The sequence below is a fragment of the Mesoplodon bidens genome (genome assembly GCF_964165515.1).
Source record: "Mesoplodon bidens genome assembly, chromosome: 13".
NCBI classification, from domain to species: domain Eukaryota; kingdom Metazoa; phylum Chordata; class Mammalia; order Artiodactyla; family Ziphiidae; genus Mesoplodon; species Mesoplodon bidens.
This window is the reverse complement of record NC_138169.1, coordinates 19,071,021-19,089,302: the sequence shown is the minus strand read 5'-3', so window position 1 is coordinate 19,089,302 and position 18,282 is coordinate 19,071,021. Positions and strand designations below refer to the sequence as shown.

Below are 18,282 nucleotides of genomic sequence, written 5' to 3'. Positions count from 1 at the left end.
ATCCGCACCCGAAATCACTCGATGATCAACTCCATGTCTTTCCATGGCCAAGAGGTACCGACTCCACAGGGCAACTGTCCATGGGCAGTTTCTAACAGCGCGACTGTGTACAGATAAAACCAAATCCTTTACTTTCAGCTGCCGATCCTATGATAAAGAATGCCAGGGTCAGGAGAGAAAATTTTATTGTTAAGACTTCACCATCCATGAGACATTCCCAGCACAACCGACAAAAGACACTTCCTTAATATGACTGGTTTCTTCAACAGAAAAATCACAAGGGGTTTTGCGGGAAAAGAAGAGAGAGGTGGAGAGGGGAACCTACAGATCAAAGAGCTTTAAGAAACATCAGCCAATCCTAATGTATGGATCTCGTTTAGATCCCGATTCAAATCTGTTATACATACACACTGAAATATTTACCATCAAAATGTGATTTCTGGATTTGCTTCAGAGTAACATGGAAGGGAAGAAAATAGGTAAGGAACCTCGTAAGATTATAGATGAAACTAGACTAGTGCCATTAGTTAAGTGTTGAAGCTGGGTGATGGTTAACTGCAGCTTCATTTTACTAATCTGTATACATTTATGTATTTATGTTTTTCCATGATAAGAAATTAAAAGAAAAATTAATCTGTTATAAAGTCCTCAATAGTAAGGCTATGCAAATTTTTTTTTACAGTTATCAGTTTAAAGTAACTTAAAACACCAGGAGACTTCCTTAGTGAGTCAAGCAGAGAGGAGCAGCATGCAGCTAACTACTGGCACTCTTTCTGATTTTCTTTAAATGGAACCTAAATTGGTAAAAAATAAAGTGAGATTAGAACAGGTAGGTTATCTTACTAGGTACTGACTGTAACGGATCCATAAGTCTGGGACAAGGCAGTTCTCGACCAGAGCGCGCTCAAAGACCAACTGAATGCGGGCGGGGTCTCCAATTTTCATCTCAAAATCGATGTATGCTTGATATTCAGCCAGCCTGGGTGCTTCGGCTTGCAACTGGGGCAAAGGAGAATGGCAATGAAATTGGAATGAACTATGTGACACTGTCAGAAAGCACACACAACTCCGTAGTAAATTTGGGTGAGAACGGCTACAACAAGATAAGAATCACCAATCCCCACTCTCAGAACCTCTGCATATCAGGTCTATAAACTGATGAGCAGAAAGTGAATCCAAAGTGCCTCTTCATGGCAATAGTTACAAAGGCTCCGTAAACGCTTTTTAAACTCCATCCCTAGACCACAGGGAATTTAAATCTCCCATCAATTAGGAACTGAATGAAAGAGAAACACCTTTGCCAACGACCACTGCTAACCATCCTTTCAAAACAGATATCACTTTCATGGCCTACTGAGTGGGGTGAATGCAACCATACCAAAGTTACTTGCTGCCCTGTGCTATTTCAGGTTCGTCACTCCAAATACCAGCTCCTGCCAGAGTACAGGTACATGCAGGAGATGGAGGAGGCTATGCTCAACGTTTACTGATCCAAAGGCATACAGTTAAAATTCTTTTTAAACAAAATCCTCTTATTCAACTTGTTTTCTCCTCAGCCACACTCTGCTGATGGTCAAAACGAAATTCAGCTGCCTGAGGATTTCATGAATGAAGCTGTGTGAAATGCAGCTAAATACCAATCATTTACAGGTGAAAAAGGGAGAGGGAGCACATGCAGACCAGAGAGAGAGCACACATGCTCTGAACTTAGAAAGATGATATTGGACAGACTCAGTTTCTACTAATAATGACAAAATCAGTTACCCAGACACACTGTGCCACTGAAAATACTAGATTAAATATTTTAAAAAAGCTTCTTGCAAATCAACAACAAACTGGCCAAGAAACAAGAAATACTGCAAACAAAATCTAAGTGAAGGTGGTTAAGCTAAGGGAAGGTTAAGCTTTTGCCAATTTAAGAGATAATATTAAGAATTTGATCTTGGGACTTCCCTGGTGGCGCAGTGGTTAAGAATCCGCCTGCCAATACAGGGGACACGGGTTCGAGCCCTGGTCCGGGAAGATCCCACATGCCGTGGAGCAACTAATCCCATGCACCACAACTACTGAGCCTGTGCTCTAGAGCCCGCAAGCCACAACTACTGAAGCCTGCACACCTAGAGCCCGTGCTCCGCAACAAGAGAAGCCACCACAATGAGAAGCCCACGCACTGCAAGGAGGAGTAGGCCCCGCTCGCCACAACTAGAGAAAGGCCACGCGCAGCAACAAAGACCCAACACAGCCAAAAATTAAATAAATAAATAAATAAATTTAAAGAATTTGATCTTTACAACAATCCTAGGAAGCAGCTATCATTTCTATACCCATCTTACATTCGAGGCAACTGAGCCACAAGGAGGCTAAGTACTATCCCAGAGCTAAAATTCAAACTTGAGGCAGCCCATCTCTCAGAGCCTGGGTTCTCACTCACCAGGCCATGAAAGATACCAAAAACAGAGCCAAGAAGCCCAACAAACCTCAAGCAGGATAAATACAAAAAAAAATCCACATCTGGACCTACTGCAATGAAATTGCCAGACATCAAACCAAACCAATGAAATCTTAAAATTGGCCAGAGAACAAACAAAGATTTCCTTCCAAGAAGCAAGAGTTAGACAGCTGACTTAGCACAACGGAAGCCGGAAGACAAAAAGATATATTTAACTGCCGAGAGAAGAGAACTGTCGGCCTAGAATTCTATATCCTGAGAAATTAACTCTCAAGGAGAGCAAAGTAAGGACCTTTTAAAACAAACAAAAACTGAGAAAATCTGTTACAAGCAAATATCCAGTGCAGGAGATGCTAAAGGGCAGACTTTAAGCAAAGGAAAAGTGATTCCAGGTGAAAGATCTATGACGTGAGAAGAAAGAACAAAGAAAATGGGAAATGCATGCAGTAAATGTAAACAAACTGGAACTGCAAAATGCAGCATTAATAACGATGCCTTGTGGGTCAGCTAAAAGACAAGAAATACAAGAAAACAAAGCGTAAGTCTGAGGGGTGGTAAATGAAGTTAAAAGTACTCTAAGAACAAGAAAGGGGAATAAATGCCATCTACAAATAATATTGTGTGTGTATTGTCAACACATAAAATCTCCCCAAATCTATAAATTATTAATAATAAGGATTGAGCAAGTTTGACTAAAAAATTAATACTAAAAAAATTTCATTTTATATACCAGGAACAAACAACTAGAAAAGAAAATCTTTAAAAAGATACCATTTATAATAACATCAAAAAACACTTAGAAATATATCTAAAAATGTGTTCAAGACACTGGATAAATTTATAAAACTTTACAGACAAGACTTAAATAGCAGAGGTCTATACCATGTTCACAGATTGGAAGATTCAATATTTAAAAGATATAAATTCTTCCCCAAATTGATCTACAGATTCAATGCAATTCCAATCAAAAATTCAAGGGAATTCCCTGGCAGTCCAGTGGTCAGAACTCCATGCTCTCACTGCCAAGGGCCCGGGTTCGATCCCTGGTCAGGGAACTAAGATCCTGCATGTGGTGCAGTGTAGGAAAAAAAAAAAAAAAAAAAAATCAAGGTTTTTTTTGTTTGTTTTTTTAGTAGAACCTGAAAAGCTGATTCTCTATTTAATGGAAGTACTAAGAGCTAAAGAACGCCAGGACCCTCTTGAAGGAGAACAACACGGATGGGACTCATGCTACCAAAGATCGAAACAATTATAAAACTATCATCATTATGACAGTGTAATATAAACCAGTGGGGCAGGACAGAGAGCCCAGAAATAGACCCACACAGAAATGGAAAGCTGATCCATGACAGACGTGGGGCAGCGTGTGAGTGAGGGTGGATGGAGTTATCAAAGTCAGCACTGGAACAACTGTCTCTCCATATGGAAAAACGAAACTGGACCCTGCCTCAGACCATACCCGAAGATCCATTCCAGAAGGAAACCTAAAGATGAATGACAAAACTATAAACTTTCAGAAGAAAAACAGAACTAAGTATATTAGTGACCTCGGAGTATGGAGAGATTTATTAAGCACAAACCCTAAGGGAAAGAATGACAAATCCAATTAGATTAAAATTAAGAATTGGTCTTCAAAAGATGCCACTAAAAAAAAAAAAAAAAAGGAAAAGACAAGCCCCAAACTTGGGAGGAAAAAACTGTAATACATACAACCAAAAGTATGGATTAAGACCCAGGACTCCTATACATCAATTAGAAAAAAGACGAACCAAAAGAAAAATGAGCCAAAGACTTTAACAGGCACTTCAAAAAAAAATTTTTTTAAGGAAATCTGAATGGCCAATAGGTGTGAAAAGATGCTCAACGTCATTAGTTATGAGGGAAGTGCAAATTAAAACTATAATTTCAGATGCATCAGATTGCCTAACATTTAAGTATGTCAATACCCCAGGTTGGCAGAGCAATGAAAACTCTCAGACACTGCAGGCGGGAGTAGCAGCTGATAGCCTGGAAAACAGTTCAGCATCACCCCGGGACCCAGCAATTCCATTCTGACGTAATGGAATGAAACTCTTTTTCATGGGTACCAAGAGATACGTCCAAGAACGGTCAGAGCAGCACTACTCCTCCTAGCAAAACACTGGAAACAACCCAACCACCTAAGAACATGGATAAAAAAATTGTTTATACACAGACAACTTTACAGCAGTGAAAACAAATGGACTGTAACTATACTTATCAATATGAGTAAAACCCAAAAAACATGTAGAAAGAAAATATACAGCATGATTCCATTATATAAAAGTTCAAAAACAAGCAAAATTAAACCATAATTAATTAAGGATACGTTCATAGGTTGTAAAACTATAAAGAAAAGCAAGGGAATGATTATCACAAAAGTCAGGAAAGTGATTACCTCTCGGGAGAGGGAAGAGGAGGCAATCGGAGAGGGGCACATAGGAGACTTCTAAGGTACTGGCAATGCTCTATTTCTTAACCTGGGTGGTGGGTACATGGATGTTCACTTTATTATCAGGATGTAAACTGAATGTACACATTTATACACTCTATAGTATATTTCACAATAAAACAAATGTTAAAAGATACTGTTTTACTTGCAACTATCAATTAGGGAAAAGTCTGTAGAGAGACGTTTACTGTAAAAGAGACCAACACTTACCAGTGCTTCTTCATAGGGTTTATATTTCTCCAACTGCTGTAGTGCTTTGTTATAGTTCTGAATTACTGACTCTGGTATGGGGTCTTCTGACCATTCTTCATACTCTGCAAACGTTGCCTCCATATCTATTGAGAGATGGATTCAGCCCCGTGGGTCTTGCCACTGGGTTTTATCAACTCAAACACAGAGTAAACCCTGAGACTCAGGTGCCACTGGCCCTTCCCACATCTGTGGCCACAGGGTTCTTACTGATGGAATCCTGAGCTCTTCTGCTGAGCCCTGACTTGGTCTTAGACTCCGTCTCAAAGCACCATCCTGGGCAGCCCTACCACCTAGTTAATCAATCAGAGTAAATGAAATAGCAACGCTCTAACCACACTTACCTACTGCTCCCTATGTTCTAACACTTCACATCCATTACCTCATGCGATCCCCACCACTCTACGAGGGAGGTTCTACCATGATTCCCACTTTGCAGTTCAGGAAACATAAGCAGAGGGTTACATCAACTGGCCACAGTTAACAGGAGAACAAGCCTTTGAACCCAGGCAGTCTGGCTCAAGTTCATATTCTGCTCACCATGCTGTACTGCCTCACACTGGTATGTGAGATGAAACCTAGAAGCCAGCTCAGCTCTAGCCTTTTCTGCTTGTCACCCAAGGATTCGACTGGAGAGCCACTTCATAATTTGTCAAATCCAATCCAAATAAACCAGGAAGTAAAAAGAAATAACACCTGGGCTCAAGTAAAGTTGGCCAGAGGGGGCTTCCCTGGTGGCGCAGTGGTTGAGAGTCCGCCTGCCGATGCAGGGGACATGGGTTCATGCCCCAGTCCGGGAAGATCCCACATGCCGCGGAGTGGCTGGGCCTGTGAGCCATGGCCGCTGAGCCTGCGGGTCCGGAGCCTGTGCTCCGCAACGGGAGAGGCCACAACAGTGAGAGGCCCACGTACCGCAAAAAAAAAAAAAAAAAAAAAAAAAAAAGTTGGCCAGAGGTTCTGAGTGTGTGCAACACATAACCACACCTGGGGAACAAACAAGATGGCAGCACCCAATTCTTCCCATGCTCAGAAGTCCTCCCAGCACTGCTCATGTTCAAGCTCAAAGGCTTGGCTTGCCAAAATATGTTCACACAAAAGGAGACTCCTTTCCAAGCCCCAAGAAATTCAGGAAGGAACACTTCCAATCAACTGCGCTCCTGGACCACCAGCTCACCTCCACAGGAGGAGGATATTAGCCCACGTACAAGCCCCACGCTGTTATGGAGGTTACTTCTGAAGAGAAAATGCTCATAATGGAGCTCTTACTCAATAAAGTTCCCCCAGAAAACACAGGGGGTCAGTTTCCCTATTCCTTTCAGAGACCCCCTCTCTGCCTCCCTGACAATGTCTTAACATAGGAAACTAGGGGTCAGGAAGTCTGCTTCTAGTCCTGCCCCTCCTGACCCTCATAACCCACTTGAGCATAAACAATTCAAGATATGTTTTTCCCCAGGGCCTTGTCCACAGTGATACTGTCCAATGAGAATATGAACACCAGCCACATTCGCCTCACAAGATGCTGGGAAAGGCCTAATCACGTGACATGCTCCAAAGCATTCTAAGAACGACGAAGGACTGGCTGTGGATGGGTCACTTTCTCTTACCGTAGAGTGGGATCGCCAACTGTCGCCGGAAGAGACTGTGGACTTTCTCCAGCTGTGAATCAAAGGTTTGTTCCCGGTCAAAAGGGGAAAGGAAGCCAGCTATGGGCTAAAGAAGCAAATTCGTAGTAAATGACAAACTCTGGTTCTTCCTACTTCAAAAAATATTTCAGCACATCTTTAGTTCACACTAAAAAAATTCATAGGACCTCTCATACACGAGGTATTGTGCCAAATGCTGCACGAGGCTCAAAAGTGAATGTTTTCCCTAGCAAGTGTTTATGAGGGGAGAGCAAGAAGGAATCTAAGAAATGTACCCAAATGACTACAAGATACAGCATAAACATCACAAAAGCGAAGCCTCACAAGTATCAGAGGATGGCGGCTTGCTTCAAGCTGGTTTTCAGGGCTGAGTTTGTGAGTTTGTTATGAAGGGAGGGAATCAAGGAAAGGCTCCTGGAGGAGCTGGCACCGGGGATGCTCCTACAGGCTCTCCGGAGCTGGCAAGAGAGGAAAACAGACTCCCAGATGAAGGGAGGGCAAGAGTACAAGTACAGTGGCCAGAAAGTGCATGAACACCGAGGGGAGCGTGGGAGCAGACTCCACGTGGGGTCACGACTGACACTCGAGACGGCCACACGTGTCAGCCAGAGGCTCAGCCCCAACACCTTAGTCCGGGTAGGGGGAGAGCACCACCGCACATTTCTCAACAGGGACACAATCAAGACGGGACTGGGCTACTTTAACCACAGTGATCTAACTTAAGGAGAGGGCTCCACGGTGTACCAACAACAACTTTGTGGTCACACACAGAGTGGAAAAGAGACACTAGGGAGGGGACTGTAAAATTCTATAAATCATAGTCTAGTCTAAAAAATGCAATTATGATGGGATTAAATCTCTCAGTTACTATGGGACATGATATATATATACATATATATGTACACATACATATGTATACACACACACATATAAAATCTTTTTTTTTGGAATGACTTCGTTATCCTTGTACTCTCACCCGGAACCAGTAACTAGAACAGCAGTATGTTTAAATATCAGTAAAAAATTGTAGGGTCATCTGTTTTTTAGTCAAAGAAGACATTCTTGCTACTCCACAAAGACTCGTGATTTTATTTACTGCCTAACTATGTTTCTCCAAGACCACTTACGAGGACAGCCCTGGGTGGCCAAGGCAAGCACTGGTCACTCACCCGGGCAGCTTCTACGATGGCACTTTCGAACTCCCGATAAGCCTCCCAGACAGCGAGTCCCTTGGTCATGTGCAACCCGACGGACGAGAGGGCCCTTTCAAACACAGAGCGGACTTTCTCAAGGCCACCTTTCTGACCAATCCCGCCGACTGAGTACTGGCCGTACTCTAGCCAAATGTTAGGACCTAAAAATGAGAAGTGTCCTATTGGTTCAGGATATGAAATGCCCAAACATCAAAACTTTTGTTCTGATGAACAAGAGAAGAAATGAGCCCACCAAAAAAGTACTCATTCATGGAGAAAGGGAAGAGCATCACCAACAAGTATCCCAGGTTCCCTGTACCAACACTGCAGCCCGAAAAGCAAGTCTATCTTAATGGCCCTACTACGTATAACCATTGAGATCTGACTCCATAAACAGTACATGCCACGTGGTAATATGTAATACGACTGATTATAGAGCTCATTTGTTAAAATTGAAGAAACCTAGTAAATATTTAAATGAAAATAGTTACAAATATGAGTGACTTTTCAGAAAGACTGCGAAGCCTAGAAGTTTTCAACTTTTAAGTCTTGATTCATTTTTAAGCCTTCTGATCAAAGTGAAAAAACAAAATTAAAAGCACCAATCCTGTTACTGATATTTTAAATCTCTAAAACACAACAAAAAAGACCTGGTTGCCTGTTTCTTTCACTTTTTAAACCTTCTATATACTCACTCCTGCAGCATTAAGACCAATGAATTAAACTCTTTAGGAATGCGTCGATTCTTACTGTACATATTGTGCCTATCAAGTCACTTTTCAGAGATCTGAAAATAATTTTTGATGCTGATACACTAACCTTGTAAAATAAAAATACTAAAAAGATAAAGCCAACATGAGAATTACTGTATGTTTTCCTTAGGCTTGCTTTTTCAATGAAATAAGTCATTTCCAAGAACTTAGCTAAGGTTTGTGAGCTACTCTGTTTTTGCTCACCAGTACAGAGCTGCCATATGGGCTGCAAAATGAAAATGGAAATGAACTAGCTCTTGGAGCTGAAGCCCTTAGTGAGGGTTAGTCTAGTTTACAGAGGGTCTATGCTTCTCACTAGGGGAAATGCCCACAGAGGGAGTGAGGAAAATCAGATAGGAAAAAAGGATATTTAATTAAAAATGGGGAAACATTTTAAATAATTTTTAAGAACACTCTGTCCATAGCATTGTGTGACATAGTCCTCAATGTATGTAGAGAAAATATTTAGAGACTTATACCATCAAACGGGATTTTAAGGGAGGGAAGGCGTCCACACTTCACTTTCACTGGTAAAATGTCAAGACCAGCAGACAAGGGATCTCCGAGGTAATGGAAGATTCTGCATCTTGATGCAGTGGTGGGATAAAATATCGCAGAACTATATACACACACATTGTACCAAGGTCCATTTCCCGGTGTTGAGTTTGTACTATAGTCATAAGATATTGGGGGAAACTGGATCAAGCAAGTACATAGGACTTCTCTGTACTATCTTTGCAATTTCCTATAAATCTATAAAAATGTCAAAATTCAAAGTTTAAGTTTTTTAGTACTGGGAAAAAAAAAAAGCCTTCCATCCAAAGCTTCTAAAAATCCAATTAATGTGTAAAAGGTAACCTTTAGTCATCTGGAAATACCAGGTAAGTTCTCCCTGCCAGATAAATGGTGGGGGTGAGTATATTCACCTCCTTCCTTCAAATATTTCTTCTACTTGTATTTTAAAACCTAAAGCCTCAATTGAAAACCACAATGATAATAATAAATGAACTCCAATCTTTCCAATCGCTGGATGAATGCTCTTTCCTGGGTAGCAACACCTCACAGTACAATCCACGGCGGCAGAGAGTGATGCTAGATGAGCCCACCTGACACCCTCGGAAGAGCCCGCAGGGAACTTACAGATGTAATCCTTCACCGCTTTCTCGAAGAGGTCGTACACGTGCTCTCTGTCCAGGCCGTCCAGGGCCATGCTGATCTCGTCATGCAGCCACTCCAGCCAGAGCTCTGCAAGACACCAGGGTCCCCTGCGTTACCACCCCCCGCACCAAAGGGCGGGCTGAAAGCAGGGACTGCACCGTGAGGCATCAGCACGAGAACGTTTCATCCACCTTATACAACCTGGCCCAGTTCACAGAAATTCAATTCTTAAAACCTGCACCAAGCACATAGAAGGCTTATGCTTCCAAAGAAGATCAATCACTAAAGTCATAATATCTCTAGAGTGGCTGGGCATTTTATATTTTGCAAAAGCACTGATATATTTTCTCATTCAATCTTTGTCAAAAACCTATGAGGCAGGTGACAGGGACATTAATAACAATGGCATCTATCTAAGCATTTACAACATGCCAAGCATGTGTTAATAAGTGTTGTGCACAGAATGTCTCTTCCAATCAATATACTACAAGGCAGAAACTACTGTTATTCCCCACTTTACTGCTGGGAAAACTGAGTCTTAATAATTTGTTTATTCATTTATTTATTTCTGGCTGCACTGGGTCTTTGTTGCTGAGTGCAGGCCCTCTCTGGTTGCGGGGAGCGGGGGCCACTCTTTGCCACGGCACGCAGGCCCCTCACTGTGGTGGCCTCTCCCATTGTGGAGCACAGGCTCTAGGCACGCAGGCTTCAGTAGCTGTGGCTTGCAGGCTCTACAGCGCCGGCTCAGCAGCTGTGGCGCACGGGCTTAGTTGCTCCGTGGCATGTGGGATCCTCCCGGACCAGGGCTCGAACCTGCATCCCCTGCACTGGCAGGCGGACTCCTAACCACTGCGCCACCAGAGAATTCCAAAACTGAGTCTTAGAATGTTTATATAATTTGTTTAAGGTCACACAGCTAGAAAGACATATAGCCAGGCAATGTGATTTCAGCTTCTATGCTCTGCAGTTATGCTTTGTGGGAGGGAGAAGGGGACAGAATTGGATCTAGGACCTGTTTTCCAACTTGTCCCTAAAAGATCAATCATGTACATTCACGGAGATTTAACTACAAAGATGCTCAGTGTAATTATGTTTCAAATAAGCAGAAATAACCTAAATGCCCAACTACTGTGGAACAAATAAGGTATGAAACATTTAAATTAAAAATTATTTATGAAAGTTTAGTTATAATACATTTACAGTTATCTGTTTCTGAGAATGGATTAAATACACAAATACTAGAACAGGAAACAGAAAGGGAACGGGGGAAAAGTTTAATTACATAGAAATATTTTATCATAAAGTTAGGATAAAGAAATAAGGATTCAAAACATGAGTCAGTATCGCATGACCACAACTACGTTTAGCAAAAACTAGAAGAGGATGAACTAAAACTCGCTGACTTTGGATGATGGGTTCTCTTCTTTCCACTATACTTACATGTTGCAAATTTTCTATAAGGACCATGTCCCACTTTCAGCACTGGAAAAAAAGGACACTCTTCAATTCTCTGTGTTTATAAAAGCAGCCCAACTGCGGAAGCCTTACCTTCGGTCAAAGGGAAGATCTCGCTCATCTTCTGGCGGGCCATCCTCACTTTGGTAAGCTCCCCTTCCAACCGAAGCAGCCGGATCAGGTCCACGTGGCAGTTGTAGTCATAGATGTTGATAGACAGCTAGAAGAAAAAGGAACAGAAGTTGAAATTTAGAATGGCATCATCAAAATAACTCAGCTTTTTTCACCATTGGTGACGACACGTCTGCCACAAGCACAAAACATGTGCAATGTGGGAGAGCCACGAAAAGAGCAAGGCAAGGTTTACCCTGAGGAAGAGGGAGAAAAATCCACAAGAAAGAGCTTTTTATAATAAACTTAACACTCTCTCAAATATGTTACAATTCCTGTCAGAACACACGTGTGTTCTCTCTGAAATACAGAAAACATTCTAATGAAGCAAATAAATAAACACAAAGTATGACCTGAGGCAAGTTATTAACTTTTCTAAGCCTCCATTCCCTCATCTGTAAAATGGGATACACCACTAGGTTCTAGCTCGTAAGGTTCTTGTGAGGTTTTTTTTTTTTAATAGAGCTTTATTGGAGTATAATTGCTTCACAATACTGTGTTAGTTTCTGGTGTACACCAAAGTGAATCAGCCATATGCATACACATGTCCCCATATCCCCTCCCTCTTGAGCCTCCCTCCTATCCTTGTTATCCCACTGAAAGGTAATTTAGTATCACGCTGTAGCACGTGCCAGGTACATCAGTAAGAGCTCTTTTCTTTTACTAAACAAACAAACAAATGAAAATCCCTATCGGGAGAAACAAAAATGGCAACAGACTGATGAAGTTGAGTGATAGGTACAAAAAGGTTTATCTTTATATTTCAAGTTAAAAGTTAATAAATTAAGATAATTGCTTCCAAAGCTATCGTACATCTGAGACAAAGGAAAACTAAAAGAACTTGTCACTAGCAGACTTACTCTTAAAGAATAGCTAAAGGAATTTCTTCAAACAGAAAGCAAATGATAAGAGAAATCTTGGAGCATCAGGAAGGAAGAAAGAGCAGAAATATGGGTAAATACAATAGATGATCCTTCTCTTCATGAGTCTTCTAAATCGTATGATAATGGAAATAAAAATTTTAAGGCTAACTGATACCCAAAACAATGACATTTCAAAGGAGGAATGGTAAAGGGACCTAAATAGGAAGATTTCCACACTTCACTCAGGGGTAAAACATAGATACCATGTAAGTCAAATATACTGAAATACCCAAAGCAACCACCGAGAAACTATATAAAGCAATACTCTAAAAATCACTATAAATAAATCAAGCTGGAATACTAAAGAATGTTCAAATAACCCACACGAAGGCAAGAAAAGAGAAACAGGAGAACAAGCAACACAGGAAACAAACAGAAAATAATAAAATGTCAGGCTTTAGACCTAACATATCAATAATTACCTTCAAAGTATATGATCTAAACATACTAATTAAAAGACAGAGAATGGTAGAGTGGATAAAAACACAACTCACCTCTATGCTGAGTACAAGAAACTCACTTCAAATTCAAGGATGTAGGTAGGTTCAAAGTAAAAGGATGGGGAAAGATATAGCATGCAAACATTAAACAAAAAGAAGCAGAAGTGACTATACTAATATCACATAAAGTAGACTTTAGAGCAAAGAAAATTATCAGAGATAAAATGGGACATTACATAATGATAAAAGGATCAGCCCACCTGGAAGACAAAACAATCCTAAAAGTGCATGCACCAAACAACAGAACCTCAAAATAGATGAAGCAAAAACTGATAGAACTAAAAGAAGAAACAGAGACACCCACAATTATATTGGGGATTTCAACATCCCCCACTTCAGCAACTAAAAGAATTACCAAACAGATAATCAGCAAGAATATAAAACAACTCAACAACACCATTAATCAACATGATCTAATTGATATATATAGAACACTCTACCCAACAATAACAGAATAACACATTTTTCTCAAGTGCCCAACAAACATTCACTGAGACCATAATATCCTGGGCCATAAAACAAACCTCAACAAATTTTTTAGAACTTAAATCATACAGAGTATGTTTTCCGATAACAACAATCAATTACTGTAGGAATATCTCTATATGCTTGAAAATTAAGCAATACGCTTCTAAATAATCTATGGGTCAAAGAGGAACTCTCAAAGAAAATTTAAAATACACAGAACTGAATGAAAATGCAAACACAGCAAATAAAAATAAGTGGACTGCAGCTAGCACAGAGTGGACAGGAAAACTTACAGAACTAAATTCAATGTACAAAAAGAATTATACACCATGACTAAGTGGGAGTTATTCCAGGTATGCAAGGCTAGCTCAATCTTTGAAAAGCAATCACTGTAGTCCACTATATATCAAGCTAAGGAACAAAAATCATGGTATCAATTGATACAGAAAATGCATTTGACAAAATCCAACAACCATTCATGATAAAAACACTCAGAAAGTCAGGACTTTATCAAAATTAAAACTTTTTGCTCTGTAAAAGACTCTGTTAAGAGGATGCAAAGACAAGCTACAGACTGGAAAAAAAAATTTACAAACCACATATCTGACAAAGGACTAATAGATTAAAAGATATAACTCCAAACTCAACAGTAAAAAACAAACAATCCAAATAAAATTAAAAGTAGGCAAAAGACATGAAGCAACATGTACTGGGTTGGCCAAAAAGGTCTTTTGGGTTTTTCCATAAGATGTTACAGAAAAACTCGAATGAACTTTTTGGCCAACCCAATATATCCAGAGGACACAGATGGCAAGTGAGTGCACATGAATAACGGTCAGGGAAACACAAACTAACACCACAATGAGCTATCCTTATACACCTATCAGACGGCCAAAAGGAAAAACAGTGGCACTAACAAATGCCAGAGAAGATGCAAAAAAACTGGATCACTCATACATTGCTGATGAGAATATAAAATGGGTATAGCAACTCAGGAAACTGTTTTCGGCAGTTTCCTATAGAATTCAACACACAAGTACCATATCACCCAGCAACTGCACCCTTGGGTGTTTTTCCAGAGAAATAAAACCTATGTTGTGCATAACAGCTGTATTCCTAACAGCTAAATCTGGAAAGAATCCAGAGGTCCTTCAATGGGTGAATGGGTAAACGAACCATGGAAATGCATACCACGGAATACTACTCAGCCATAAAAAGGAACAAATGAACACACAACTCAGATGAATCTTGAAGGAATTATGCTGAGTGAAAAAAGGTCATCCCCAAAGGTTACATACTATATGATTCCATTTACATAACATTATTGAAATGATAAAATTGTAGAAATGGAGATCAGATTAGTGGGTGCTAGAGGTCAGGAACTGTGGCTCTATCAGGGCAGCAGGAGGGATCCTGAGGTGACAGAGCCGATTTGTGTGCTGACTTTGTCAACGTCAATACCTGGGTTGTGAGACTGTACTATAGTTTTACAAAAGGTCACCAGTGGGGGAAACTGGGTAAAGGGTACACAGGATCTCTCTGTATTATTTCCTGCAACTGGAGGGAAACCTACGATGACCTCAAAATGAAAAGTTTAATTTTTAAAAAAAGCTTTCAGGGACTTCCCTGATGACGCAGTGGTTAAGAATCCGCCTGCCAATGCAGGGGACACAGGTTCGAGCCCTGGTCCGGGAAGATCCTACATGCCGCAGAGCAACTAAGCCCGTGCGCCACAACTACTGAGCCTGAGCTTTAGGGCCCGTGAGCCACAACTACTGAAGCCCACGCGCCAGGAGCCCGTGCTCCGCAACAAGAGAAGCCACCACAATGAGAAGCCCGCGTGCCGCAAAGAAGAGTAGCCCCCTCTTGCCACAACTAGACAGAGCCTGCGCGCAGCAATGAAAACCCAACACAGCCAAAAACAAATAAATAAATAAATCTTAAGGGTAGGAAAAAAGCTTTCAAACAAGTTGGGGTATGGGGTTACATTAAGTCTATACACCAAGACTAGACTAGTATCTACTCTTCCAACGTCTGCCACATTTCAGCAATAAATATTTCCCTCTCCAGAGATGACAGATGACCTATAATTCATTCGACTAACACTGCCATTTGACAATGTACTCTTAGTAATCTAGACCCTAGTTATTGCATTAAACTGCACACAGGAGGATCTGTCTCAGCAGGTAGCAAGTCTCAGCAGTAATGAGTTAGACCACGGAATTGACACGGGACAAACTGACCAACAGAACACTAGAAAGCGCCCAGAAACAGACCCACACAACCAGAAAGTATATCACAGAGGGACACTGGGTGTATCCACTAAAATGAATTCATGACCCATGACCATGGCCCCAGTTTGAAAAATACTGACTTAGAGAAACTCTTAGAGGGTTTGAGACTGGCACAGTTTAACAGTAACAATGTTCCTTGTAGCTTGTTTGTAATAGGAAAAAAAAAAAAACCTGTAAGCAATTCAAATGCCAGAACAACCAATAAGCTGTGGGCTACTCACACCCTGGTGTACTGAACACACAGCAGTCAAAATGGATAACCTGCAACTGCGAGAACACGGCTGAATCTTAGAAACACACTGCTGAGTGGAAAGCAGTCCCGGATGATTACACATCGCATGATACACTTTTTTAAAAGCTCAAAAACAAACAAAAGTGGACAATATATGCTTAGGAATGCATACTTAGAGGATAAAACTGTACATGTTTTAAAAGAGAAGGAAGCACTCAAGATTCAAAAAAGCAGTTACCTGGGTTTGAGGAGGGGATGGGGTCAAGGCAGGGCACTGGAACCGGGGAGAAGCCGTAGGGACGGGCAGCAGTACTGATGAATCCCCACTCTTAGAGCAAGGGGTAGAGCAAGGGTGTTCATCTCATTACCATCCTTTACAGTTTACAGATGTGAACTGCTTTGTATGTATCAAATTACACACAAATAGATAACAAAGAAGAATCAATATCAGGTCAGCCCATGACCTATAAGTTAAAAAAAAATCTTTTAGCAATGTTCTCCTGCTCATGATTTATAAAACTTGACAGGCTGAACCCACCCCATGATTATGTGATAGGCTGAAAAAGGACAGGACGAGGTCAGGACACAAGTGTTCTAACGTCCACGGGTTCTGTCTCCCCGTCTGTACCGGAAAGCACTGGAGTACACCTCTGCATCTCAAGTGGACTGCCATGATGCACTGACGTCTCAAAATTGGCTGTCAAGTGTGTCACACAAGTAACCACAGTGAAAGAACTGAAGATCATGGAAGATGTACTCTCCTCGCGAAGGAGCAGGCACAGTTCTCCCTGTCACCCCATCACTCGCAACTCACCTGGGTCTGAATGTGTTTCCTGAGTGTGAAGGGGGGTGGGCAAGTCCTGCCTAGCCAGCCTGAGTAATGTCTATGCAAGCGGCCCTCCCGTGAACACCACAGGGAGGTCAGAAGAGAAACGTACAAAACTCACTGAAGTAAAGGAACTGTCTCTAGGATGGTTCTTGATCTAAATTTCTGATTTTTAGGCCCAAATAATGAAGATACTATATATGAAGAGGTGTTCTGAGAGCATGTACATTAAATGCACACTGACATGCATTTAAGAGACTTTCCAGAGTGTTCAACCAGCACTGACAAATGAGCACATGTGCCGGTCTAGTCTGGTCTCAGAACACTGTTAACGACAAAGGATGCTTTGAAGAAAGAGGAGGCTTAGCCAACGTGCAAGTGCTCTGAGAATTGATTTCCTAACTCCCTAACAGCACAACCTGACCCTGGACTGGGGGCGGAGAGGTGACAGAGAGGCCTGGTGGAGAGGACACTTAGCTGCAATCACAGGAAAGGGCGGGGGAAGGAGAAGGGAGCCAGGTCCCATCACTGCATCTACTGTGTGTCAAACTGTGCCTGGAGCTTTACACACGTCTTGTCACTTAAGCTCCACAACAGCCCGGTGAGGGAGGCACTACTACAACCCTCCCTTTACCAATTGGGACAGCAGGCTCAGAGCGCTGACATGACCTGTAAGACACCATGAGGTGCCACTTTTAGTTTCAGGCCACAAACACAAATGGTGGGAAATCTCCGCTTTTGTTACATGGACAGACACTACTAACTGTGAGCTTTCATAAACACATTCAGGGCGAGAACTGGAATTTGCAAATACGACAAGGCCGAGGGTTTCACAGCCCTCTCTGGAAGTTACTGACCATCATGCTCCACCAGGAAAGTCGTTACAGCAGGAACTAGAGGCTGTGGGATTAGGAGGAGGTGGGAGGGAGTTTTGGAAAAATTGGAAAAGTCCATTTCTAGACCCCCCGGAAAAGAGGATAAAGCCAGAGGCTCTTCAATTCACCATCACCTGCCGGATCCCATCCTGTGTGGTCACCTTTGGTGGCCTGAGGCAGGACTGGCAACTGCACAATACCAGTAGACCGGTGGCCTCTGCACTGACCCATCCTTCTCTAGTAAGCTGGGTACCCTCATCACGGACTTAATCGCTCTGCTTCCAAGCCTCCCCTTCCCTTAAAAAGGTAATCCTCTTTCCCCTACCGAGTAAGCTCATGGCTCACTGAAAGGCCCAAGGCCAGAAGAACAGATTTCCTTCCACCAGGACAGGGACACAGTCCGCCTGGCACCTCGTATTACACTGCTGAATGAATAAAAGACTGATTGGACTTTGGCGTGCTTATTTATAAAAAGCAGAAATGGTAACCACCTGCCTACCCCCAGCTGGTTCAGAAGCGATGACAAGTGCGACAGGTATACCAAGAGATAATATAACTGTTTCACAACTTAACAAAAACATCACCTCGAGGGAGGACGTTATAAGGAATCTGACACCCAGCAAA

General features: G+C 41.7%; 1 protein-coding gene across 3 annotated transcripts in view; it reads right to left on the bottom strand.

Annotated features, from left to right (window-relative positions):
• SART3 (spliceosome associated factor 3, U4/U6 recycling protein) overlaps positions 1-18,282 on the bottom strand; it is a 32,609-nt gene that overhangs the window by 12,543 nt on the left and 1,784 nt on the right. The window contains exons 2-8 of one of the 3 annotated variants that reach the window (XM_081252295.1): positions 11,463-11,589; positions 9,897-10,001; positions 7,981-8,165; positions 6,773-6,878; positions 5,130-5,254; positions 844-999; positions 9-147 (exon numbers count right to left, since the gene is read on the bottom strand). In XM_081252295.1, coding sequence (XP_081108421.1) covers positions 9-147; positions 844-999; positions 5,130-5,254; positions 6,773-6,878; positions 7,981-8,165; positions 9,897-10,001; positions 11,463-11,589 — 943 coding nt within the window. Of the gene's footprint in view, positions 1-8; positions 148-843; positions 1,000-4,865; positions 4,948-5,129; positions 5,255-6,772; positions 6,879-7,980; positions 8,166-9,896; positions 10,002-11,462; positions 11,590-18,282 lie in introns of those variants that run through there. The other 2 variants (XM_081252296.1, XM_081252297.1) reach the window with 2 other exon arrangements.